The following is a 27,369-nucleotide window of genomic DNA, read 5'->3' on the forward strand; positions in this document are numbered from 1 at the left end:
CCAAACTCACACTGATGATGAAGCACGACCAAGGACCAGAAGCCAGACCGCAGCTACAACATTAGCCATTTCAAACCCCTCCAATCCATACATGCAGCAGACTGACACCCACTATGAAGATGTAGCACGAACACGAACACGAAGCCAAACAACAGCAATGCAGCTCACCAGCTCAAATCCCCCTGCAACTCAGACTAATCTGAGCACAACCAAGCCCCCACCCAAACAGGACATACCCCCAGCCAATCAGAGCACAGCCAAGCTCCCATCCAATCAGTTCAAACCCCCACTAGCAGTTAAAAGGAAGAAACAGCTGCGATCACACATTGCTCCCAGAAGCACGAAGCTGAAGCCTGAAGATGACGAATGAGACTTCGTCAAAACGTCGCCAAGACACTTCCAATTTTACGCGGGAGAAAACCCGAATAACCAAAGACCTACATACAAACACCCACGAAAACCTCAGAAAACATATATATATGTTAATACACACACACACACACATACACGCACACACACACATATATATGTATATCTATCTATCTATCTATACACACACACACACACACACACACATATATATACACATCATACATATATACATGTATGTATATATGTGCACACACAAACACACACACATATGAGCCCATCTCCAGAATCAAAATCTTAGAGCAGATCCAAATTCACAGCCAAATGAAATATCATGGGAAAGATATATTTAATATTATCTTGTGATATATTTGAGTGAAATAAAACAATAGAGGATGTTAGGTTGAATGGAAGAATGCAAAGGGACACTACAGAAGACTGATTAATATTATCCTTCTGGCTGATTTTCCATTTAAGGGCCTTCTGTTCCTCAATACAATTTATATGATTCAGACTGTAGAACTGTGGGTAACAATCCTCTTATTTGTTTGTATCTGATTTACACTGAATCAAATCCGAGAGCCAGCCTATTCCACATGGGCCTGCATGCATTCTCCCTGAAATGATATTTGGATTTCAAGGTGGTGGTACAGGTAGTCTTCCTTTAGCAATTGCTTCATTTAGCAATTGTTTACAGTTACGATGGTAATGAAAATCAATCATCTCACTTACGACCTTTATAAAACTATAAAGCAAAGGAAAACTGAAGTAAGATTATATGTACAGTTGCGGTTCCACTTAGCAACCACTTCACTTAATGATTGAGTTACTAGTCCCAATTGTGGTTGCTAAACAAGGATTATCTGTATTTATATTAGCCAGATATTATTCCTGATATATTTAGTTAAATAATTTAGATCTATAAGGCTGCCCAACTAATAAACAACTCTGGATGGTATGAAAATTAAATTAAAACCCAGTACGTTAAATCAAGCAAAAAAAAAAAAATTGAACATAACATGGGGAAAAGATATATACCATAAACAAATTGTACATAATACAGCCCAGATGAATAGCTTTATTCTAGGACTTGGGGAAAAGGTGGTTTTCAAGGCTTATTTAAAATACGACCAGGTTTAGTTGTTCAAACTTCCAGGGAGATGCTGCTTTGGAAGACAGATGCTACAACAAAAAAAAGGCCTAGGCCTGTTCAGATGTCATTGTTTAATTATAGATAGAATATGAAGGGAGTCCACCATATCACATCTTATGGAAAGGGCAAAAACAATGGGAGAACAATGATCCCTCAGATAACAAATCATGTATCCTATAACCTGAAGGGTGTTAAACAGGGATGTCAAATTTGATCACGTCATGTGACGTCACATGATGTATCACAACATTTTTGCTGGAGTGGATGTGGCCTGTGCACGATGTAGCCAGCCTGCAGGCCTCCAATTTGACACCCCTGAACTCTTATAGGTCACAACCAGCAATTTGAATAGCCTATTGACAATCAGTGCCGCTTGTGTAGCAGAAGCGTTTCATGGTTGTTCCAAGCCATTCCTACAACTGCTTGCTGCACCGTATTCTGGACCAGCTGTGGCTTTCAAATGGTCTTCAAAGGCATCTCCATGGAGAACGCACTGCAATCAACCACATGTAAGGTGACTAAGATATGGGTGGCCATGAGAAGGGAATCACAGATCCATCCAGAAAAGAGTCCGATTAGCACACCAGATGAATCTGTGCAAAGGATTTCCTGGCCACAGCTGCCATCTATTCTTAAATAGGAACTGTGACTCAGGAATAACTCCAAATTGTGCAGAAATTCTATCTGAAGAAGTTAACCTCATTCAGAACTAAAAATGGAAAATCTTCAACACTGGAAGGATCATGAACCCATAGTCACCCAGTTTTGTCTGAAATTAGTTTAAGCTTTCTTTTCTCCATCCGAACCCTGTTAGCTTTCAGGCTCTGAACAGATCTTGACAGTATCATTTGCTCTACCAGGGGTTGTGAAGGACCACTTAGTATGACCCACATATTGATGATATTTGACCATGTAGAATAGAATAGAATAGAATAGAATAGAATAGAATAGAATTTTTATTGGCCAAGTGTGATTGGACACACAAGGAATTTGTCTTGGTGCATATGCTCTCAGTGTACATAAAAGAAAAGATACGATCATCAAGGTACAACATTTACAACAATTCCATGGAATTGTTGTATATATCAGGAAGGATATACCAGCTAAGTTAATTGAGGCAGATATTCAAGGAAGATTTATTGCTATTGAACTGGTGATAGATGCAAAAAAGACTTTGCTGATAGGTATTTATGCACCTAATCAGCAACAAGAAAAGTTTTACAAAATGTTACACGAGAGGTTGACCCTCTGGGATTATAGTTTGTTTATTTTATTAGGAGACTGGAATGGAGTAATTGATACAAGAAGTGATAAGAGAACCTCCTCCAAGAAGATACCTATACATGCAAAACTACCAAAATCCTTTTTTGAAATGATGGAAGACTTTGAGTTTAGAGATATATGGAGGTTACGGAATCCAGATGAGAGAGATTTTACTTTTTTTCCCGATAGGCATCAATCTTTCTCACGTATTGATTTTATTTTAATTTCTAATGACTTGCTTTCTAGGGTGAAGAAAATGAAGATATTTCCGAGGTGTTTAACTGACCATAGCCCAGTATGGATGGAATTATTACAAGGGAAAAAAGGTGGTAGAACATGGAGGTTGAATGAAAATCTGTTTAGATATGAGGATAATGTAAATTATTGTAAGAAACAGTTGAAAGAATTTTTTGATTTTAATATGTACAAAGGGACACCTATAGGAACTGTGTGGGAGGTGAGCAAAGCGTTTATTAGAGGGATATTGATTTATTTGGATAATAGGCAAAGGAATAATAAACAAAGGCAGCGTAGGTACTTGGAAGAAGAAATTCAAAGGAAGCAACAGTTATTAATTCAAAACCCACAAGATCACAAACTTAAAGAGGCTATAAAAATATTACAGAGTCAATTTAATATGTTAATGGTAGACCAGGTGGCAACGAATATACAATATGCTAAACATAATACCTTTTGTAATGCAAATAAACCTGGGAGATGGTTGGCATATAACTTAAGGAAAAAACAGAAAGCACGTGTCATACAAAAAATAGAATATAAAGGTAAAGAGATATATCAACAGGATAAAATTAAAAGGCATTCTCAGAATTTTATACTGCACTATATGCAAAAGACAAAATATTGAATAGGGACATTTATGATTATTTGAAAGATTATAAGGTTAATATTCTAACATTAGAACAGAGGAGGAGCTGAATCGGCCGATAGCTACTGGAGAAATAGTGGAGGCAATTAAACAATTAAAATGGGAAAACCCTGGTACAGATGGTCTTACAGCAACTTATTATAAAAAACACAGGATGAAATATTAGGCCCACTTAAAGAATTATTTAATCAGATACAATTAGGAGTGGAAATACCCCCGTCATGGAAAACATCTTTTATTTCACTGATACCAAAAGAGGAGCAAGATTGCTCTAAACCTGGTAACTATAGGCCGATTTCACTTTTAAATAATGATTATAAGATTTTTGTAAAAATAATAGCAAATAGATTAATGTTAGTTTTACAACAAAGAATTCATACTGATCAATCTGGTTTTATAAAAGGGAGGCAGATGAGGAATAATGTTAGACAGATTATTAATATATTGGAATATTTGGAAAAGAAGAATACTTCAGCAGCACTTATTTTTTTGGATGCAGAGAAAGCCTTTGATCGATTGCATTGGGATTTTTTATTTAAATTAATAGAGAAAATGCAATTTGGAGATTGTTTTGTTAGAATAATTAAAGCGATTTATGGAGAGCAAACAGCACAGATTATAATAAATGGTAGTTTGACAGAAGTTATTAAGATTGCGAAAGGAACGAGACAGGGATGTCCCTTATCACCATTATTGTTTGTTTTGACTCTGGAACCATTATTAGATAAAATACGAGAATTAATGAAAATAGAGGAATTAAGTTTAGACAATATGAGTACAAAGTTAGAGCTTTTGCAGATGATGTAGTGGTTACTTTAACAAATCCTATAAATTCAAGTAGATTTTTGTTGGAAGTAATTGATAAATATGGAAAGGTATCAGGATTTAAAATAAATCAGAATAAAACAAAAGTGATAATTAAAAATATGTCTATACAACAGAAACAAAAACTAGAGGAAATGACAGGATTTGAGGTAGTAAAAAAGGTTAAATACTTAGGGGTTTATATTAGCTCATCGAACAAGAAACTTTATAAGAATAATTATGACTTGCTATGGCAAAAAGTTCAGAATGATATGAGTGTCTGGAAAAAATTGCAGTTATCGCTATTGGGAAGGATTATTAAAATGAATGTGTTACCTAGATTTTTGTTTCTGTTCCAGATGATACCAATAATTAAAAAGGATAAAAATTTGGAAGATTGGCAGATTGGGATTAACAAATTTATATGGCAGGGTAAAAAGGCGAGGGTTAAAATGAAAATAATACAGGACTCACGGGAAAGAGGTGGTTTAAGAATGCCTAACTTTAAACTATATTATGAAGCAGTAACCCTTTCAGTAATAAGTGACTGGTTTAACTTAACAGAGGAAAGAATTTTGAATATAGAAGGTTATGACTTGTTATATGGATGGCATGCGATTTATTTTATGAAAAAAGTGGATAGGGCTTTTAAGAATCATGTGTTGAGAAGTGCTCTTTATGGTCTGGAAAAATATTCCTATAAATTAGATTACAAGATTCCTATATGGGCGAGCCCTAGACATGCAATAGAGAATATAAATATAGAACAGAAACAGGAAATGATTACTTATAAAGAACTTTTGTATGCTGAAGGAGGTAGATTGCAATTAAAATCATTACAGGTATTAAATGAAGAAGGGAGGAATTATACTTGGTTTCAATATGGGCAAATAAGTGCTAGATGGAAAGAAGATCAAAAAATTGGTATAATGCAAAGGGAGGAAAATTTAATAAAGCAAATTAGAAATCAGACCCAGGAGCATATAAAGAGATTGTATAATGTGTTGCTTGAAATAGATTCGGAAAAGGATTTGGTAAAGGATTGTATGATAAAATGGGCACAGAATATTCAGGAACCAATAATGTTGGAAACATGGGAGAAAATTTTAGAAATGTTAAGTTTACACAAGCACAGAATTTAAGGGAAAATTTTTATAAGATGTTTTATAGATGGCATTTAGATCCCAAAAAATTATCATGTATGTATCCTAATATCCAAGCGAAATGTTGGAGGTGTGATTGTGATGATGCTACATATTTTCATATTTGGTGGACTTGCAAGAAAATTAAGGTCTTTTGGATAAGAATTTGGTGGATTATTCAAAATGTACTGAAGAAGAAGATAAAGTTCCTGCCACAATTTTTCCTTTTGGGAATTATAATGGATTGTACAGGGATTGAGACTAAATTGATTCTGAATTTAATAACAGCAGCAAGACTGTTGATTGGACAATACTGGAAGAAAGAAGAGATACCTACAATAGAAGAATGGATATTGAAAGTTATTAATTTGGCTGAGATGGCTAAAATCTCAGCTTTTTTAAAAGACAATACGCAGGAAAGATATTTAATTGAATGGAAAAAATGGATTGATTATCTACAAAATAGATATCAGATTAAGAAATATCAGATTGCCTTTGAATAATTAGAAAGTTATTTTATATAATGGGGAGGGGGTCGGGAGATGAAAAGCTTTGGATGTGGTTACTTGGATTGGAAGGGAAAATTTTATTCTATGTTTGGTTTATGTACAACAATACCTTGTGATTGACCCGGGAAGCCGGGGAGGAGGGGAAGGGGTTTTTGGGAGGGAGGGGGGAAAAAAGGGGGAAAAATGTTTTTGTTTTTTAAAACTCTTTCAATAAAAAAAAAAAGGTACAACATTTACAACACAATTGATGGTCAATATATCAATATAAATCATAAGGACTGCCAGCAACAAAGTTACAGTCATACAGTCATAAGTGGAAGGAGATTGGTGATGGGAACAATGAGAAGATTAATAGTAGCGCAGATTTAGTAAATAGTTTGACAGTGTTGATGGAATTATTTGTTTAGCAGAGTGATGGCCTTCGGGAAAAAACTGTTCTTGTATCTAGTTGTTGTGGTGTGCAGTGCTCTATAGCGTCGTTTTGAGGGTAGGAGTTGAAACAGTTTATGTCCAGGATGTGAGGGATCTGTAAATATTTTCACGGCCCTCTTCTTGATTCGTGCAGTATACAGGTCCTCAATGGAAGGCAGATTACTTGTTGACAATGTCAACAGATTACTTCATCCATATCTTCATGTAAATGTTAAACAGGAGAATTTTCAGCCCTGTGCTACCCTACAAACCAGAGACTTTGGAATAAAGCTTCTCCCCTATCACCAACAAGAGAACCACTGCAACACTATGGCTCCCACTGTGGCTCCCAATTTCTATATAGCAGTTGGTTCAGAAAAGTGGTGGGATTCAAATAATTTAACAACCAGTTATCTGCCCTAATGACCAGCTAGGTAAGTGTGGCCAAAGTGGGTGTGACCAAGGGGTGTGACAGGCAGCACTTGGCCTCCTGCACCCCCCTGGGAGCAAAAACGGGCCATGGGGGGATGCGCCCCCCCCGCATCCTTTTGGGCCTAGTAATCCTTTTTGCAGCCTCCTGGGAGCAAAAACAGGCTGCAGGGGGACCGCGCTGCACCCCCATGCCCCGCTCTGGGCCTAGGAGGCCTCCCTACAGCCTCCTGGGAACAAAAATGGGCCGTGGGGGACATGCGCCACACACCTGTGCCTCATTTTAGGCCTAGGCTTCCTTGCAGCCTCTTGGGAGCGAAAACAGGCAACAGGGGGAGCCCCACAACTCCCGTGGCCCATTTTGGGCCTAGGAGGCCTCCCTGCACTTATCTGGGAGCCAAAATGGGGTGTGTGAGGACTTCTGGAAGGGACAGGGAATGGAGGGGAGGGGCTAGGCAGCAATTTAACTAATGGTTCTCCCGAACCAGCAAAATCCCACCACTGGTTCAGAAGGGTATTATGATTAAGGGTAACAAAAGTCACTGAGAAATTAAGGAAAACTGGAGTATTAAGGATCCAGAGATCCACAATTTAATTTTTGTAAATAAGGCACGGATTATTGTTATAAGAAAAACACCACAAATACCTGTCAAGTGATATAATTTTCTGTTTGTTTTTTCTTTTCTTTATTTTTTCTTATGTTTTTAATGTAATAAAAGTTCAATAAAGTATTTTTTTTTAAAAAAAGGATCCAGTGATCCTGTGTAAGGTACGTGCGTATGATTTTGGGAGACTGGGTGACGAGATGCAGCCTAAGGAATAATCAGATGAGGATAGCTCACAGCTGCATAGTGGTGAAGCAAGACGCTAAAGAGAGATCGTCCCTAATTTATCAACTGCAAAGGTGATGGCAGGATAACTTACAAGATTAATATAGTTTTACAATAAAGTAGAATTAGCTTATCTGCCTGTGTTTCCTGTCAAATACTGACTACACCTTCCCCATTAAGTGGCTCAGATTCCCATCATGACACCTGGTTGTTACTTGCTAATATCAAAAGTACTCTTTACGGAACTCTATCAGTTTCTTTTGATTAAAAAAAAGGATTGAGTCAGTGTTGAAGATCTGTATAGATTATCAACTGCTTTCTAAATATAATTCCAGGTGTTGATTTTAAGCTTAAAAACTATAAATAGTTTGGATCTAAATGTTGGGCCCCCCCAGAATGGTAAGGCTTTTGGAGAAAATTATGGTTCTTTTCTTCACTCTTCAATCCGTACATTTTACCAGGTTATATGTCAGACAAAACTCAAGCAGTGAACAAACATAGGACCATATCTACAACACAGAACATAGAGTAATAGGGTTTGAAGGGACCTTAGAGGTCTTCTATCCAACTTTATTTTATGTGGTTTCTATCTTTCTCTGAGGTCATGAGAGAACTCTTCTTTTTCTTTATTTTTTAATTTCTCCATTTTTAAAAAATAAAAATATTTTATTTATTTATTTATTACATTTCAACACTGCCCAACTCACCTAAGTGACTCTGGGAGGTTTACAAACAACATAATAAAACAATATAAAACATATCTAAAAGTACATGTAAAAACAAAATTCAAACAAGTTTAAATTTTACAATTTAAAAATGAAAAAAAAATCACAGAAGGCTAATTGTTTAATTTAAATTTAACTGTTTGTTTGTTTTCCAGCAACTGAACTTATTTTAATATTCAATACAGGTTTGTTGTTACGATTCAACAAAAAATAGTTATCTTGAACTTTTAGCTTAGGCTTCAAGTATTACAGTAATTCGCCTTTGATATTCATTGGCTCTATCGACATCTCATCAGAAAAAAGGAGATTAAAACAAAGCCCAAGCATTAACAGTGTCTGGTTCATCATGGAGATCATGTCTCTTCCACATACAGCAGCTAATTCGTAGAATCCATGACAAACCTCGTATTGATTAAGGTGGATTTGCATGGAAGATAAGAAATCGTATCAAAAATTCTCTGCTTCTCTGGGAAGCATGCTTCCTCTTCATCATTCCTTTCAGGGCATCCAATACTTTTTCATTTCTCAGGCTGTAAATAAGGGGATTTAGAAGTGGTGTCACAACAGCTGTCAGAATGGCCACCACTTTGTTGAACTCCAGAGAGGAGCTCTGGGCTGGCTGAGCATACATAAAAATGGAACTGCCATAATAGATTGTCACCACCGTGATATGTGAGGCACAGGTAGAAAAGGCCTTGCGCCTCCCAGTGGCTGATGGGATCCTAAGCACAGTGGAGATAATGTAGATGTAAGATACTGTGATGAGCAATAGAGTGCCCACAAGCATAAAGGAAGCAAGAAGCACGTCAACAAGTTCAATGAGCTGTGTGTCAGAGCAAGAAAGCTTCAAGAGTGAGGTGCTGTCACAAAAGAAGTGATTGATTACATTTGGGCCACAGAAAGGGAGCTGGGATATCACTACTGTTGGCCACAGGATATGCAAAAAGCCGCCCGCCCAGCAACTAACCACCAGAGAGATGCAGACATGACTGTTCATTATGGTGGGATAGCGCAGTGGGTTACAGATTGCAACATAGCGGTCAATGGACATCACACTGAGAAGAAGTAACTCAGTGGACCCCAGGAAGAAATAGAAGTGACACTGAGCAATGCAAGCTGAAAATGAGATGGTCTTCTTCTTAGCCAACAAGTTAGTCAACATCTTGGGCACAATGGCTGAGGTGAAGAATATTTCCAGAAGGGAAAGATTTCCCAGAAAAAAGTACATGGGTGTATGAAGATGAACATCAGTTACTACAACACTGATGATAATCAGATTGCCCAAGAGAGTGAGAGTGAAAATAATAGAGATGATTGCAAAAAGGAAAATTTCTAACACCTGGACCTGAGGAAACCCTAACAGAATGAACTCCGTCACAACTTGTCCAAGGCTCTGGTTATTATTGATTGTCACTGCATCCATCCTGGGCTTCATCTGGAGAAATAGAAAAAAGTGAGTCTGCAAGAGGATAGTAATTCAATCACAATCAAATTAACTGGAAGAAAAGAACATCAGTCTCACTATTGTCTTGCAGAACTACATGCTAAAAGGAAAGAGTTGGGGTGAACTATATTTTTCAAGGAAATATTTGGGAAATGAAATATGGCATGGAACATAGAACATAGACCATGGATGAAACTCAATCAGTAAAAACTTCTATACCTACAACATTTCACTTTTATTGTATATTAGAAATGTCAAAGAATTAAGTGAATTTTCATATCATCTGGAGGTTTAGTAATGCAAAAATAAAAGTCAGCTGTTTCTTTGTACATCCAATATTTATTTATTCTTTATTTATACCTTGCCTTTATTACAGGTAGTCTTGACTTACAATTATTTGTTTAGTGATTTTTTGAAGTTACAACAGCACTGAAAAAAATGAATTATGGCCGATTTTCACACTTACAACCATTGCAGCATCCCCATTGGTCAAATAATCAAAATTTGGATGCTTGGCAACTGTCATGTATTTATGACAGTTGCAATGTCCTTGATCATGGGCTCATCTTTTGTGACCCTCTGACAAGCAAAATCAATGGGGAAGTCAGATTCACTTAATTGTTACTAAGTTAACAACTGCAGTGATTTACTTAATAACGGTGGCAAGAAAGGTCCTAAAATGAGGCAAAACTAATTGTCTTGCTTAGCAACTGAAATTTTGGGTCAATTGTGGTAATGGTTCTTTGTTTTATTTACTGTACCTGTATTTTTTAAATAATTCAAGGCAGTGAACATATCGAATATCTCCTTCTTTCTCCTATTTTCCCCACCCCAATAACCCTGTGAGGTGAACTGGACTGAGAGAGACTGATTGGCCCATGGTCACCCAAACAGCTTTCATGCCTAAAGCAGGACTAGAAACCACATTCTCATGATTTGCTATACTCTACTGGTGTTTTGCTGTTTTACTGGAATATGTACCAACTTATTTTTAAAATATAATAGATAACTTAGACTAAGTTTGTGATTTTTTTTGTATTTAGAAGTACAAAAACATTATTCTAACCAGGTTGGACTACAAGGTAACTCATTGAGAAGGACAAATAAGCGATGTCTTTATTGTTAATTATTTATAAAGAAACTCTATTCTATTTTCCTTTGTTTTTGTTCTCCTCTCACAGATGACTCTCCTGTGAGAAACTAGTGTAGAGAACTATATGAGTACTGTTCATTATTGCAAATCTGGACCGTAATCATTTTGTCACTCAAAAATGCCGTGGCTACAGGAACAAGATCCCATTGCAATCATTCCTGAAGTCTTACTTTATTTTTAAAACTATATCACCTGAAGAGTAAAGTACATCAGATTTGTCTATTTTCTCTTCTCTGTTCTTTCCTCTCTTTTTGTCTTTTAGACTGAAATTTTGGGTCAATTGTGGTAATGGTTCTTTGTTTTATTTACTGTACCTGTATTTTTTAAATAATTCAAGGCAGTGAACATATCGAATATCTCCTTCTTTCTCCTATTTTCCCCACCCCAATAACCCTGTGAGGTGAACTGGACTGAGAGAGACTGATTGGCCCATGGTCACCCAAACAGCTTTCATGCCTAAAGCAGGACTAGAAACCACATTCTCATGATTTGCTATACTCTACTGGTGTTTTGCTGTTTTACTGGAATATGTACCAACTTATTTTTAAAATATAATAGATAACTTAGACTAAGTTTGTGATTTTTTTTGTATTTAGAAGTACAAAAACATTATTCTAACCAGGTTGGACTACAAGGTAACTCATTGAGAAGGACAAATAAGCGATGTCTTTATTGTTAATTATTTATAAAGAAACTCTATTCTATTTTCCTTTGTTTTTGTTCTCCTCTCACAGATGACTCTCCTGTGAGAAACTAGTGTAGAGAACTATATGAGTACTGTTCATTATTGCAAATCTGGACCGTAATCATTTTGTCACTCAAAAATGCCGTGGCTACAGGAACAAGATCCCATTGCAATCATTCCTGAAGTCTTACTTCTTATTTTAAAACTATATCACCTGAAGAGTAAAGTACATCAGATTTGTCTATTTTTCTCTTCTCTGTTCTTTCCTCTCTTTTTTTGTCTTTTAGACTGAAATTTGGGACAACTTTAGAGATCTTTTCATCATAATAAATATTAGATATTTCCTCCTCTTCACATCATCTTTTTGGAACAAATCTTTAATATAAATGATCTGAATAGACCTGACCTAGTAAATGAGGGGATATTGTTTAAGTTCTAAATAATCAGCAACATTTGCCTTTGATCATAATCACTGTCACACACAATTGCTAGATACAATAAGCATAGCCATTATATCTTCTTATACTCACTGTATCTTCTTATACACACGGTATCCCATCATCATCATCATAATTCAAGATATTGCTTTTTAGGAATTCAATGAACATAATATTCTTTTTCCTCATTCTGCATTATGATCTTTCAGACAAGCAAGTTGAATTATGCAGTTTCTGACGTAATTCTGATTCAGAATTAATATAGTTCAAAGAACTTTCATACAAAATGCTTAGAAGCAGAGAACCACTAATTGTCCTTGAATTATATAATACTCAAGCATCAGAGATTACTTCCACCCTTTGCTTTTTTGCTTTTATTAATCTCTGCACACTTAATGAACAACAGATTCATGATAAACTGAGCAATGGATTTCCACCCCCCCCCAACAAAATAATTTAAAACAAAGATTTTTCTTCACATAATGGATGCAGAGATAACTTAATAAATGTATAGAAAGTAATAATTTTACCTCCCAAAATGTAGTAGTTTGCAGTGCAATTCTGGGCATTTTCAGATTAAATTCACTAAGATGGTATTCCTGCATCACAGCCTTTCAAATATTGCTCCTGTGCATAATTCCTATCTTCATTTCTTGTAATAGCATTTGGTTAATGAAATGTATTAAAATTAACTTCTATCATCTGTAATAATATTACAATGGCTTCTTTTTTCTTGAGAATGTGGCTTCTGAGATCAGAAATTGCACTGTTTATTAATACAAACATTAACCTCTGGAGGAAACATATCCCTGTGGATGTTTCTTTCTATTTAACCATTAGTCATCATATCCAATAATATGGAAAATGTTGAAATACTAATATGGTCTCTGAATAAAGATCAGAGGACATTATTCTCATTTCATGTCTTTACATATCGCCCTTTTTTTCAGACTTAGTTCCATTCTACAGATAGTCTTCGACTTATGACTGGTTGCTTAAAAAGTATTTAAAGTTACCACAGGCTTCCTCAGAGTTACTCATGACCTGCTTTGGAAATTCTGATGGCTGCCATCTCACCCTACCCATCTCACCCTGTCCCCATGGTCCATTTTGGGCATTTAGGGTCATTTGCAGCATCCCACAGTCATGTGACCACAATTTAAGATATTTTTTGCTGGAAACTAGCATTTACTTTTGGTTTCTAGCAAAAAATGGCCATTAGGTGCGATAAATTACCACTCAAAAAAAAAAAAAGTCATAACATTGGGTGCAGTCACATGGTGATCCTGATCCTTTCCCAGGTGGTGTGCTTTCACATCTTTCCTCAAACTTCTCATCTCAAATGAGCCGCGGTGGCGCAGTGGTTAGAATGCAGTATGCAGGCTGCCAGCAGTTTGGCAGATTGACTCTCACCAGGCTCAAGGTTGATGTCAGCCCTGGAAACCATACTAGGCTGTAGGTTTCCAAACGCTGCCACATTTCTCCCCTGAGGGGAAGAAGGGAGGGTGATGGATGTGGTAACAGTCTTCAAGCGGTCAAGGTCGGTGTCATGTCCCACTCCTTCTCTGACGGCCGGGTCGGGGAAGTCCGTATCAAGCATGCCTCTGCAGCTCTGCCAAAGTTCTATCAGAGTCCTCAGGGCAGGCAGGAATCCAAGATGTGACTTCAGCAATCCAGATTAGACTTTGCCTGACTCAGAGAATACCAGAAAGCAGATCCTTTATATAGGCCATGGGGTGTGGCTCCATGACTCAGCACTTATCCAGGCCTGCCCCTCCCTTCCTTTTGGTGATGTTGCCTCTCCATTCTCTGGAAGCGTGGATCTATCCATTGCATCATTTCGTCTCCAGCTGTTGGTAATCCCAGCTCGTGGCTGGCTTCAGGCGCACATACTATCGGAGGGAGGTTTGTTTGTTCGGTTTGTCCGGGCATGGTGCCAGGGCTGGGGGCTGGAGGCATGCCAGGACATTCTTCAGCAGTATCAGCGTCCGGCAGGAGATAAGAGGGGCCCGGCTGCGGCGGGGGGAGCGAGCGAGGCACAACAGTCAGATTGTGTTTGCATCTGCAGAAGGAGTGGCAAGAAGAGGTTTCGAATAAAGTGGAAGAATGTTGGACCATGTGACCGGCAAAGCGGTTAGGGGAGTGGGACTCTTGGGGTTTGTATAACTGAGAAAAGAATCCGGAAGTTTCAGTTTTGGAATCTCACTCATCGTATGCCAGTTTCCTTATGCTAGTAAAGAACTTTGAAAGACAATGGCTTCAGAATTTTTTTATGCAGAAGAGGTTTTTCTGGAACCTTGACAGTTGACTCAGCCTTCCATCATTCCGAGGTAGGTAAAATGAGGACCCAGATTGTTGGGGGCAATAGTCTGACTCTGTAAACCACTTAGAGAGGGCTGTAAAGCACCATGAAGTGGTATATAAGTTTAAGTGCTTATTGCTTATTATCTCAAGACTGCTGTAATACAGCTGTATTCATGAGTCTTGGTTTCTAGTTTCCTGATCAACCATATGGCTCTTCTTTGAATTTCCCAGTTTTTTTCATTTTTTTCCTGACTAAGTATGGGAATTTTTTTCTGAGGAGGAGGAAGTCTGGTCAAAGTGGGGTAATTGTTTCATGGGATTTGGAAACTCTGCTTCTTTCAATGCTATCAACTGTATGCTGTATGCAACTGTATGCTGTATGCAGCCACATCACAGTCCTGAGTTATATTCAGTGTGGAATCTTTTTATGATCTGCTCTAGAATTTTTTTCAGGTATTGATATCCAACTGACTGGTTTATAGTTAGTTTTCCAGATCCTCCTTCCCCCCTCCCTTCCCTCCCCCTTTCAGCAATTCCTAAAATTGCTCCCTGTCATTTAAAAACAAGGTTAGTGTACATTGCACTTTTCATGTATTTCTACTTTAGTACAGTCAGAAACTGCATCATTAATTTTCACCAACTGGAAACAATTTTTTGGAGATGCAAATTATGTGTTTGGAGATAAAGATAAATTTTGGGGTGTCTTCAATTGCACCAGCTGTTAGATCTTGCCATATTACTGCAATGCTCTCTACATGGGGCTCCCCTTGAAGAGCATCCGGAGGCTTCAGTTGGTTCAGAATGCAGCTGTGCGGGAGCCTCGTGGCTCCCATGTGACACCACTCCTGCGCAGACTGCACTGGCTACCTGTGGCCTTTCGGGTGCGCTTCAAGGTTTTGGTTACCATCTTTAAAGCGCTCCATGGCATAGGGCCGGGTTATTTATGGGACCGCCTACTGCCACCGATTGCCTCCCACCGACCTGTACGCTCTCACAGAGAGGGACTCCTTAAGGTGCCGTCCGCCAGGCAGTGCCGACTGGCGACACCTAAGGGAAGGGCCTTCTCTGTGGGGGCCCCCACCCTCTGGAACGAGCTTCCCCCAGGACTTCGCCAACTTCCTGACCTTCGAACCTTCCGCCACGAGCTTAAGACACATCTATTTATCTATGCAGGGCTGGCCTAGGGTTTTAGTTTTAAATTTAGTTTTTAAATGGGGTTTTGTATCATTTTAACAATAGTTTTAAATTTTAAATTTCTGTTGAGAAAGTAACAAGGCGATAGAAAGCCTAGTTACTTATTCTGATACTGTTGGCATGGTACATTCTCAGATATCAAGAAGAATCTGAAATGAAGTAGAAATGATGACAGTCCTGAGAATATCAATTTAATTCATACTATTCCATCAGTTGATTCATTCCAACAGACAGAACTTTATGTCAGTTCTGATCATCTGCCTTCCAGTCTCAAAGCCATGAAGACAAAAAATTCAGTATCTGTAACTTAGAAAGGCAGGAGAAAAAATGCCATAAATACTGGAGTACAAATCTATACAGAGGATCTGAGTGGTGTGTGCTTCAGTAAGCAGGTCTTCTGTGCCTTCATTTTTGTTTGAAATCAAGAAATTAAATTTATGGTGCTATGTCTGTGAAACGTCTGCTGAAAAACCAGTTCCTGAATATAGGACTAGGTGTCTGGAGAATCAAGATTTACCCCTATGTCTAGCTTGAAGCCCGACAACTACATTCATTCAAATATGGTATACCATCTGAGAGCCAGCTTGGTGTAGTAGACCAGGCTAGAAACCAGGAGTCCAGGAATTATAGTCCCATTTTAGGCATAAAGCACAAAGAGTACTGTCATCTACTTCTTCAACACCATTTTCTCTGGTTTAAACATATCCAATTTTTAAATCTTCTTTCATAGAGCTTAATTTCTAGTCCCTGAAATCCCTTAAGTGTCTTCACTCCTCCTTTCATAGGACTTTGGTCTCTTAATGATCTTCATTCCTTTTTTTTTGAGCCAGTTTTAATTTCTGTGAACCATTCTTAAAATATGGCGCTCGGAGCTATTCAAAATGACCAAAGCAGAAGACTGTGGAACAATTACTTCCACTGATCTAGAAAGTATACTTTTGTTGATCCAGCCTATCAGGTTTGTTTTAAATTTTATTTCTGTCTTCTAGAATATTATCTATTAGCCAACTACATGTCATTAATAAATAGAATTTTTTAGAATAGAATAGAATTTTTTATTGGCCAAGTATGATTAGACACACAAGGAATTTGTCTTGGTGCATATGCTCTCAGTGTACATAAAAGAAAAGATACCCTCATCAAGGAACAACGCTTACAACACTTAATGATGGTCATAGGGTACAAACTTAAGACTTAATGATACAACACTTAATGATAGTCATTACCAGCAACAAAGTTACAGTCATACAGTCATAAGTGGAAGGAGCTAGGTGATGGGAATGATGAGAAGATTAATAGTGCAGATTTAGTAAATAGTTTGACAGTGTTGAGGGAATTATTTGCTTAGCAGAGTGATGGCCTTCGGGGAAAAACTGTTCTTGTGTCTAGTTGTTCTCGTGTGCAGTGCTCTATAGCGTCATTTGGAGGGTAGGAATTGAAACAGTTTACTACACTACTAACCAGAGCATATAAAACATTTGCTAGATTCTTGAATACAGCTCGACTATATGGAACCCATACCACATTTCTGACATCAATACAATTGAACGTGTCCAGAAATACAAGAAGAGTTCTCCACTCCTCTGAATACAACAAAATACCTTATGCCACCAGACTTGAAATCCTGGGTTTAGAAAATTTAGAACTACGCCGTCTTTGGCATGATTTGAGTTTAACTCATAGAATCATCTATTACAATGTCCTTCCTGTCAAAGACTACTTCAGCTTCAATTGCAACAATACACGAGCACACAATAGATTTAAGCTTAATGTTATCCGCTCCAATCTTGATTTCAGAAAATATGACTTCAGTAACAGAGCTGTTAATGCTTGGAATAAACTACCTCAGTCTGTGGTCTCTTCCCAAAATCCCAAAAGCTTCAACCAAAAACTGTCTACTATTGACCTTACCCCATTCCTAAGAGGTCTGTAAGGGGCATGCATAAGAGCACAAGAGTGCCTACTGTTCCTGTCCTATTGTTTCCTTTCATTATATCCAGTTAATATAGTTATTACATACCCATACTTATATATATATGCTTATATATTGTATAGTTATTTCATGCTTACGCTTATATATACTGTATGACAAAATAAATAAAAAAATAAATAAAACAGTTAATGTCCAGGATGTGAGGGATCTGCAAATATTTTCACGGCCCTCTTCTTGATTCGTGCAGTATACAGATCCTCAATGGAAGGCAGATTGGTAGCAATTATTTTTTCTGCAGTTCTAATTATCCTCTGAAGTCTGTGTCTGTCTTGTTGGGTTGCAGAACCAAACCAGACAGTTATAGAGGTGCAGCTGACAGACTCAATAATTCCTCTGTAGAACTGGATCAGCAGCTCCTTGGGCAGTTTGAGCTTTCTGAGTTGGCGCAGAAAAAACATTCTTTGCTATCCTTTTTTGATGATGTTTTTGATGTTAGTTGTCCATTTTAGATCTTGCGATATGGTAAACCTAGAAATTGGAAGGTTTCTACTGTTGATACTGTGTTATCAAGTATTGTGAGAGGTGGAAGTATAGAAGGGTTTCTCCATTTTGATTTTAATGGAAGAAGTTAGGATATGTGAGAGAGGATTATAATTGTGTTAGATTTTAAAAATTTAATGTATGACTGTTTAATGAACTATACCTTGTGTTTGCTCCGGGAAGTTGGGGGGGAGGGGGGTTTTGGAGGAAGGGGAGAAGGAGGGGGAGGGAGGAGGGGAGGGGGCAAAATTTAATTGTTGTTGTAAAACTTTTTCAATAAAAAATAAAAAAAGAAGGGTTTCTCCTAAAGTCTACCACCATTTCTATGGTTTTGAGTGTGTTCAGTTCCAGATTGTTCTGGTTGCACCACGAGGCTAGTCGTTCGACCTCCTGTCTCTATGTGGATTCATCATTGTCTCGAATGAGACCAATCACTGTTGTGTCATCTGCGAACTTCAGTAGTTTAACAGATGGATTGTCAGAGATGCAGTCATTGGTATACAGAGAGAAGAGAAGTGGGGAGAGCAAACAGCCTTAGGGGGCCCCTGTGCTAATTGTACAGGTATCTGATGTGATCCTGCTTAGCTTCACCTGCTGCTTCCTGTTTGTTAGGAAGCTTGTGATCCACTTACAAGTCTGTTCAGGTACCTGTAGCTGGTTTAGCTTAGTTAGAAGAGTGTCTGGGATGATGGTATTGAATGCTGAACTAAAGTCTACAAAGAGGACCCTTGTATAGATCTTTGGGGATTCAAGATGTTGTAGGATGTAGTGCAGAGCCACATCAACAGCATCATCTGTTGATCTATTTGCTCGATATGCAAATTGCAAGGGGTCTAACAGCAGATCCGTGATGGTTTTCAAGTGGGACAGCACTAGCCTTTCAAAGGTTTTCATGACTACAGATGTTAATGCAACTGGTCTGTAGTCATTCAGTTCCTTGATGGTGGGCTTTTTCGGCACTAGGATGATGGTAGAGCATTTGAAGCAAGAAGGAACATAACACATCTCTAGTGATTTATTGAAGATATGGGTGAAGATGGGGGCCAATTGTTCAGCACAGACTTTTAAGCAAGAAGGAGTTATCTTGTATGGGCCTGGAGCTTTTCCTGGCTTTTGTCTGTGAAATAGGTCCTGCACTTCCTTTTCTGTGATCACTAGGAGTTGTGAACCCAATGGGATGGGGTCAGTTGTAGGAGGCTTGGCTGTTGTTGGTGTGTCTGAGATGGAGGTTGTGGAGATAGGTGGTTGTAGTTTCCTTTCAAATTCCTTTCAAATTCAGTTAGTATTAGATTTTTTTATTAAAGACTTAGAGGATGAAGTAGAGGAAATGGAACGTGATCAAGCAAAGGTCAAGCAAATATACCCCTGGGATACTTTTATTTAGATCCTTGCATAGAGCAGAAGGTTAGACCTATTGGCTTAAATTTTCTCTTCCAACTCTATAATTTCATTATGAATTTAGTGATAACGAAGATTGTCTAGACACTAAAAACTATGCTTGTACCAATGATTTGCAAATAATTGATGAAATCCTTCATGATTGCTGATACAGCTACAAAAAGCATTCATAAGAGAAACCAGCTCATATTGTCTGTGCAGTTAGTTGATTGCCTGGATTTATCTTCGTTTTTAACAAAACATTGAATTAACCAGACTTAATTCAGAATCTCTTTGGAATTAAAAACAGGCAATAAAAAATAGTTTGTATGAACAATATATATATAACCCATCCTTTCTTGTTTGCCTCTTTGCTTCTATAAAAATCATACACTGATTCATATATTACCCTTTGTTCTTTCAAAAGAATAGAACAGCAGTCCATCTGCATTTGAAAGACAAAGGTCACTCTTTTGAAGACAGAAAAGTCCACATTTTGGACAGAGAGGACCACTTGTTAGAAAGAAGGTCAAAGAGGCCATCAACATTAAGATTGAACACCCACTCTCAGCAGAGGGGGAGGGATACAATACCACCTATATCCTGTTTGCAACACAGTTCTTTCAGCAGTTTCAAGAAGGTTCCACGCCGATTTGCACTATTCAGGTGACCCTGAAGGCACATATAAACCTCTAAGTGGCCTCAACGATTCTCAGAAAGAGTGCTAATGATTAGATGATTGCAAGGAATATAAATCCTTTCATCCTCCACCATTCATTTAGAACATAGAAGCTTCTTGGATGAGAAGCAAAATGTCTTCAAGGAAAAATAAAGTCCAATTGCCTTTTGAAAAAGCACTTTTGGGACATCCATGACCTGGATGACTGAGATCTCCAGAGATATTTGTTCTTTTAAGTTTTCATACAAGATATGTATGAAAGACTCCCAAAGACCCAGATTAAATCTGACCTGGTTTGTCTAATTAAGACACTTTCAAACTGAATAAATGACTACAGAATAGTATCTAGATTTTTTTTCTGTTTTGACTAGGGCTTAAGATATTTTGCTATGATATATTGGACATCTAATATAAGCAATGCTTGAAGTTTGAAGTTATGAACTGTTTTGTGATAATTTGATTTTTTCTACTGAAACCAAGATTGGGACCACATTGTTAGAAATATGGAAAGCAGGGGTGAAATGCTACCGGATCGGGCGATCCGGTAGCGATGGTGGCTGCTGTTTCGGAGGACCGGTAGCAAAAATCCCTGGCCCCACCCCCCCGCCTCTGCTGAGCCGCACCATCTGCAGAGATTTTTTTTTTTTTACTTTTAAAAGCCGGTTTTGCTTCAGCCGAAACAGGCCTTTAAAAGTAAAAAAAAAGCCTTTGAGGATCCCGCCCCTCAGCTGAGATCGGCAGAGACTTTAATCTTTTAAAAAAAAATTTAAAGTCTCCTCTGAGATCTCATCAGCAGAACCTTACTTGTACTCTTACTTGTAGAAAACATGTTTTCTACAAGAGTAGAGATTCTAAGGCACTTACCTGATTACTGATGAATGCATGGCCAAAGCCTGAAAGCAGTTTCAGTTTCAGCCAGACAGAATCAATCGCTCAGCTAATCTATTTCCTCGGTGATCAACTGGCTGGCTTTGCTGGCTGAGGAACTCTGGGATTTGAAGTCCACAATAAAATAAAATAAAATAAAATAAAATAATATTTGTGCAGCTTTCTGCGATTTGGTGTGTTTCTGTAGTGTTTCACTCTAACTACACAAACACACAAAGTCTCAGAAAGCTATATGTGGCATATTGTGTGTGTGTGTGTGTTAGTTGTGTGTGTGTAAAGTGTGAAAGTTGGTTTTTGAGCTTTTTGTGGCTGTGTGAAGTGTGAAGTGCAGCTGCTTTTACATTGTGTGTGAGTCAGTTGTGTTGTGTTGTTTGTGTGTAAAGTGTGAAAGTTGGTTTTTGATACCTCTTATTGTTTTTTTATACTTTGTTTATTATTTTTATTATTTATTGTTATTGGCCACGCCCACCAAGTCATCTGACCACCAAGCCACGCCCACCAATTAAGCCACGCTCACAGAACTGGTAGGGAAAATTTTTAGATTTCACCCCTGATGGAAAGGGAGTTTACTCAATGTCTGGATGGATACATATTTCTCAGTCCATAGGGAAAGAAATAGATATTACTGGAAAAATCCACTAGGTGACAGCAGAGACTAAATAGAAAAAATAAGTTCTTTTCCTTCAGACTTTTCTCCACAAACTTAGAAAATTCCATCTCTGCAAAAAGGCTTCCTTTTAGACTTAGAACATTTTTTCCAAACACGATATGAATGATAATTAAATATTCTAGCATTTATAAAAATGCTTCTCTCTTTTAATAAGAAACGTATTTTGGCAAATGTATTACAGATAGTCCTCAATTTACAACTATTCATTTAGTGACCAAAGTTGCAATGGCATTGAAAAAAGTGTCTTATGATTGGTTTTCACACTTATAATTATTGCAGCATCCTCATGTCATGTGATAAAAATTAGGGAGCTTGGCCATTGGCATGTATTTATGACAGTTGCACTGTTTACAAATGGTCATGTGATCACCATTTGTAAACCTTCCAGTCAGTTTCAGACAAGCAAAGTCAATGGAGGAAGCCAGATTTGCTTAATGACCGCACATTTTGAAAATATGTTTTAGATTAAAAAATAAAAATGTTTAAAATAAAGCTAGCTAATATAATGAAATAATTTAAAATACAACCAAGAGTAGCAAATGCTTATTTACTCTCTTTTTTTGTAATTGCATTCCTATATTGTCACTTAAAAGATATCATCAAGACAAAAATTCTCAGTTTTATTTTAATTATAAAACTAGATAATGAATGCCAATAGGAGAGAAGTCAAAATTAGGTCACTGAGAAAGAAAAGGAAGTTATCAACATGCTCTGGGGAGCCATGAAGGTTTTTTTGTCCTCTCACAACAAAGGTTAGCTTAAGGTCACAAGTGGGAAGAAGATCAAATGGCCCAATCAAACATACTTGGATAATATGGACTATAAGAGTCAACATTAATAATTATAAAATTAAAATTAACCAAGAACTAGATAAAAAGGACCAATATGGAAAGGAGTTTATAGAGCCCCTTCCTTCCTGCCTTGGTTCTTCAGTGTGCACATAGTGGCTAAAGGTAGGAGAGGAACATCCCTTCCCTTTCTCTCTTCCTTTTACAATGGCATCAGCTCTTCTACCTCAAAGTAAGGAAAGTTTTTCAACATGAGAGGTCATGCCTCAAGTCTGGATGGGAGTTGGGAGGAAATCTCTCTTGACTAGATTGGCAACTTCAAGAAGAAAAGTTTAACGTAAAACTCAGTTCAACTCAGTTTAACCTGAAACCTGTGAAAAAGGCAATTGAAGAAAACAAAGGGATTAACAGAGCAAAATGCAAACTTTTAAATACAAAAAAGGTTTTTGCATTAAAATGTGAAGATGGTAGAACAAGACAGGAAATTTTAGAAATAATTGGAAAATTCTATTCAGAGCTATACAAAGATTAAGATCACTCAAAAGTAACAACATCCACGAAAGAGGAAATGCCAGATACTCTAGTGGAGGAATTATCAAGTGCCATAAAATCAACTAAAAATGGCAAAGCTTTAGGAAATGACTGGGTTACGGTTGAAATGCTGTGGACTGGTGGCCATAGGTTACACAAGATATTAGCAAAACTATACTCAAGATGCTTCAGTGAAGGAAAAATATCTGTACTTACACACAAGAAAGGGGCCCAAGATGATTTAAAGTCCAATAAGCCTTCTTTCAGTCACTTAGGTTTTCATCAAGATAATAGCAAAAACCAATACTGAGAACATTAAATGATGCACAGCCAAAGGAACATGAAGAGTTCAGAAGTGTCTACAGCACAATGGATCATATCCAGGTTGTTCAGCAAGTCACTGAAAGGCACAAGTACACCATGCCTCTGTGCATGGCTTTCATTGACTACAAAAAGGCGTTTGACTCAGTATTCTAGCAAGCAGTAATTAATGCGTTGCTCAGCCAAGGTGTTGACACTTACATAAACATTGCTTACGTAAAGTACTATAATCAATATATGAAAAAACACCCTAGATGTTCTCAGCAGCCTGGATGATGATGCTTGGAACCATCATTGTCTTTTGGGCAAGGTGGGGCAGCATTGTGAGCTGCAAATGCCTCTTCCCAAGACTGTTTCCTGTTCACATGGGGTTTGCAGGGCAAAAAGTTTGACAGGCTGACTCACTCTTCTTGGACAGGGAAGACTGAGCTTGCTGGATGTTCTTCCACATCTTACCTCCGGTGGGAGTGAAAAAGCAACTGGTTGAGGAGTGGGAGAGATCTTCTGATAAGACACATCTGACATATCTGCTTGTTTTGAGATAAGAGCTCTCCACTGGCAATGTGGCTGGTGGAGATCATAGCTCAAGTCCTGGTTGGAAGTTTAAGTGGCACTCTTTTTAAGGGGTTTAGGACACTTAAAAACTAATCTGTAGATGGTTATATGTCCTCTAGCTTTTGGGGCAGAAGCTGAATGCACCCTATGCTTTAGGCATCTAGTTGGAATTCAGAGAACTTTGGATTTATGCCTTAATGGGAACAATTGTCATTTGCAGAATTTGATGAATGCCCAGAATACCTTTGGTATCTGCAGTCTAGAATATGTGGAGATCATGGATTATTATTTTTTGGATATGGAATACATTGATTTTTTTGATGTGAACTCTGATTATTATATTGCAGATACGAAGTCCATTAGTGATTTTTCAATGTGAATTCCACAACTGATTATTACCTTGCAGACTTGAATCTTTTAGTGATTTCTTTGCAATGTGGAATCCATGGCTGATTATTTTCTTAGGGATGTAGAGTCCATTAGTTATTTTTCCAAAGGGACTTATTGTCATGTTGTGGATATGGAGTCCATTAGTGATTTTTCTGATGTGGATTCCATAGCTGATTTCAATAGATGTGGAGTTCATTAGTAGTTTTTTTTGATCTGGACTCCATGGCTGATTCAATGGATATGGAATCCATTCTTGATATTTCAAATCAAACCCAAGTGAGTGAGGAATAGCTTGCAGTGGCATTGGAGTCCATGATGAGATGCAGAAAGCTTTGGATTTGTGCCTTGATATGAATAACTCTCATTTGTAAATTTGATGGAAGTTGAGGGGCCTCAAGGAAGATATGGCCTTCACTAATTATGATGCTGTGGATATGAGTCCATTACTGATGTTTCTGATGTGAACTCCATGGCAGATTCAACAGATCTGTCAGATCAGACCCAGAAGAACGAGCCACAGGCTGCAGAAGCATTGGAGTCCAGTATCTCTTCCAGTCCTGGGTAAAAAAAGACAACTGTTTTCTCTTGGGAAAAGATGGAGACCCTTAATTCAGTTCTCCTAATCTGAGAGTACTGACTGGAGTACTCTCATTTTATTTATTTATTTATTTATTTATTTATTTATTTATTTATTTATTTATTTATTTATTTATTTATTTATTTATTTATTTATTTTGTCACACAGTATATATAAGCATAAGCATGAAATAATTATACAATATATAAGCATATATATAAGTATGAGTATGTAATAACTATATTAATTGGATATAACAAAAGGAAACAATAGGACAGGAATGGTAGGCACGCTTGTGCTCTTATGCACGCCCCTTACAGACCTCTTAGGAATGGGGTAAGGTCAATAGTAGACAGTTTTTGGTTGAAGCTTTTGGGATTTTGGGAAGAGACCACAGACTGAGGTAGTTTATTCCAAGCATTAACAACTGAAGTTATATTTTCTGAAATCAAGATTGGAGCGGATAACATTAAGCTTAAATCTATTGTGTGCTCGTGTATTGTTGCAATTGAAGCTGAAGTAGTCTTTGACAGGAAGGACATTGTAATAGATGATTCTATGAGTTAAACTCAGGTCATGTCGAAGGCGGCGTAGTTCTAAATTTTCTAAACCCAGGATTTCAAGTCTGGTGGCATAAGGTATTTTGTTATATTCAGAGGAGTGGAGAACTCTTCTTGTAAAATATTTCTGGACATGTTCAATTGTATTGATGTCAGAAATGTGGTGAGGGTTCCAGACAGTCGAGCTGTATTCAAGAATTGAATACAGTAATTGAATCATGTAATTGATTAATTGTACTGTACTGAAGCTCTGGTGTGACAAGATCATTTGCTGCAAAGCAACAAGGAAGGGCATTCTGAAGCTGAATTGCCGGGGGGGGGGGACAGCACAAACAATCCCTTCCCTTTCTGTCTTTAGGTCTTGGCTCAAGGGAGTTGGTTCTAAGCCAAACCTGAAGCCCCATAGAGGATCAGGGGTATGCTCTGACCCCAGGCTCTGTAGCAGGGGCCTGCCCCTCTGGCAGCCATGATGATTCTACTTCCTGCAGAATGGAGGCTCCTCTGCTCAGCTGCTTGGATTGGGGCCTCCTGCACCAAGAGGGTGCTCTCTCTTGCCCTTGGAGTCTTCTTCTTAAAAAGAGATGGCTGAAGATGGTGGGTAGTAGTAGATGGTCAATCTGAGATTCCCAGTCACAAGTGGAGTGAGATTTGGAAGAGAGGAATGATGAGAGGAACATTTGGAATGATGTGGGGGGATCACTTACCACATGTGAGTCAGACATGCCCTGTCCTTACCAGGCGAACCACCACCCATGGCAAGACTGGAAGCTGAAGTCCAAGCCTCTTGCCCACAGAGCATCAGGGATTCATTCCAAGTGTTGAGAACAGCCTCATGCTAAGACCAAGCTTTCTGGAGAACATCATAATGCTGAGAGAGCTGAGGAGAAAGAAACGAGGATTATTTGTGGCAAGGTGAATGAATTGGATTATAGTGGTGATGGGTGCCCTGTTGGAAAACCTGAAAGACTAGACTGGGGCAGTTCATCTAGGAAAAAATTGATCTATGTGGTCACTAACAGTCCACACTGATTTTCATCAATACAGATGAAACTCCCTGGAGAAATCTGTAATGCTTGGAAAGGTGGAGAAAAGAGAAGAAGATGGCTGCACCTCACAGGGTTGTTGTTGTGGGGAAAATAAAAGTGTGAAGAAGTCTTAGGTATATCCACTACCTTGAGTTATTTAATAAAAGTGCAATACAAAATCTAAAAAAATAAAAGTAAAAAGTTACTTCAGTCACCAGACTGTGTGTGTTTGGGAAACAACACTGACTATTTGTCAGGACACCAGAGTCTCTAGGTTTGATTCTATTTAATGTACAACAGTGGGACTGGAAGTATATCTAGCCAATGGAGTCTCTTTTTAGTTAACTTCCTGAAATTTCAAGCCATGTCATTTTTTACCTTTTTGGTCACAATGCTCCTCAAACTGAGTCATCCTGAAGCCAATTGTTTGGCTCTTGCACATTTTTCTTAGCACACCTCCCCACTAGCCAGCTGGCTCCAGCCTTCTTCCAGAGATGTGCACCTGGTGGATGATGAGATTCAGTCACAGGTGTGGAGGTTACGATCAAATCAGGTGAGAGCAAGTAACAGAATAACATATATTTCCCCTCAGGATTTGGATTGGCAGCCTGTGGCAGCAATTTAAACCCGAATTCCCAAATGAGGGATATTTTTTCTATGCAGACAGTGCCAACCATGATCCAATCCACTCATTTTCCAGTTATTTTTAAACAGTCTCCCAGAACGGTGGTTCAGATTAATGGACAATTCTGGAAAGGTGGATGCTTGCCATGGTAACCTCCAGCCAATGAGTTTGA

General features: G+C 38.0%; 2 protein-coding genes across 4 annotated transcripts in view; both read right to left on the minus strand.

Annotated features, from left to right (window-relative positions):
- The window catches only part of LOC131193071 (olfactory receptor 10AC1-like), a 42,422-nt gene extending 16,149 nt beyond the window's left edge, over positions 1 to 26,273 (minus strand). Inside the window, exon 1 of one of the 3 annotated variants that reach the window (XM_058172861.1) lies at positions 26,252 to 26,273. The gene's annotated coding sequence lies outside the window, so the exon portion shown is untranslated. Of the gene's footprint in view, positions 1 to 23,360; positions 23,498 to 26,251 lie in introns of those variants that run through there. The other 2 variants (XM_058172859.1, XM_058172860.1) reach the window with 2 other exon arrangements.
- LOC131193070 (olfactory receptor 6M1-like) lies at positions 8,528 to 23,480 on the minus strand. The gene is made up of 2 exons (XM_058172858.1): positions 23,361 to 23,480; positions 8,528 to 9,956 (listed from the first exon to the last, which is right to left on the minus strand). The coding sequence occupies exon 2, from the start codon at positions 9,954 to 9,956 to the stop codon at positions 8,934 to 8,936; it is 1,023 nt and encodes a 340-aa protein (XP_058028841.1). The 5' UTR covers positions 23,361 to 23,480; the 3' UTR covers positions 8,528 to 8,933.
- Positions 26,274 to 27,369: the final 1,096 nt, after the last annotated feature.

Source organism: Ahaetulla prasina, chromosome 2, assembly GCF_028640845.1.
Source record: "Ahaetulla prasina isolate Xishuangbanna chromosome 2, ASM2864084v1, whole genome shotgun sequence".
In the NCBI taxonomy this organism is placed as follows: Eukaryota; Metazoa; Chordata; class Lepidosauria; order Squamata; family Colubridae; genus Ahaetulla; species Ahaetulla prasina.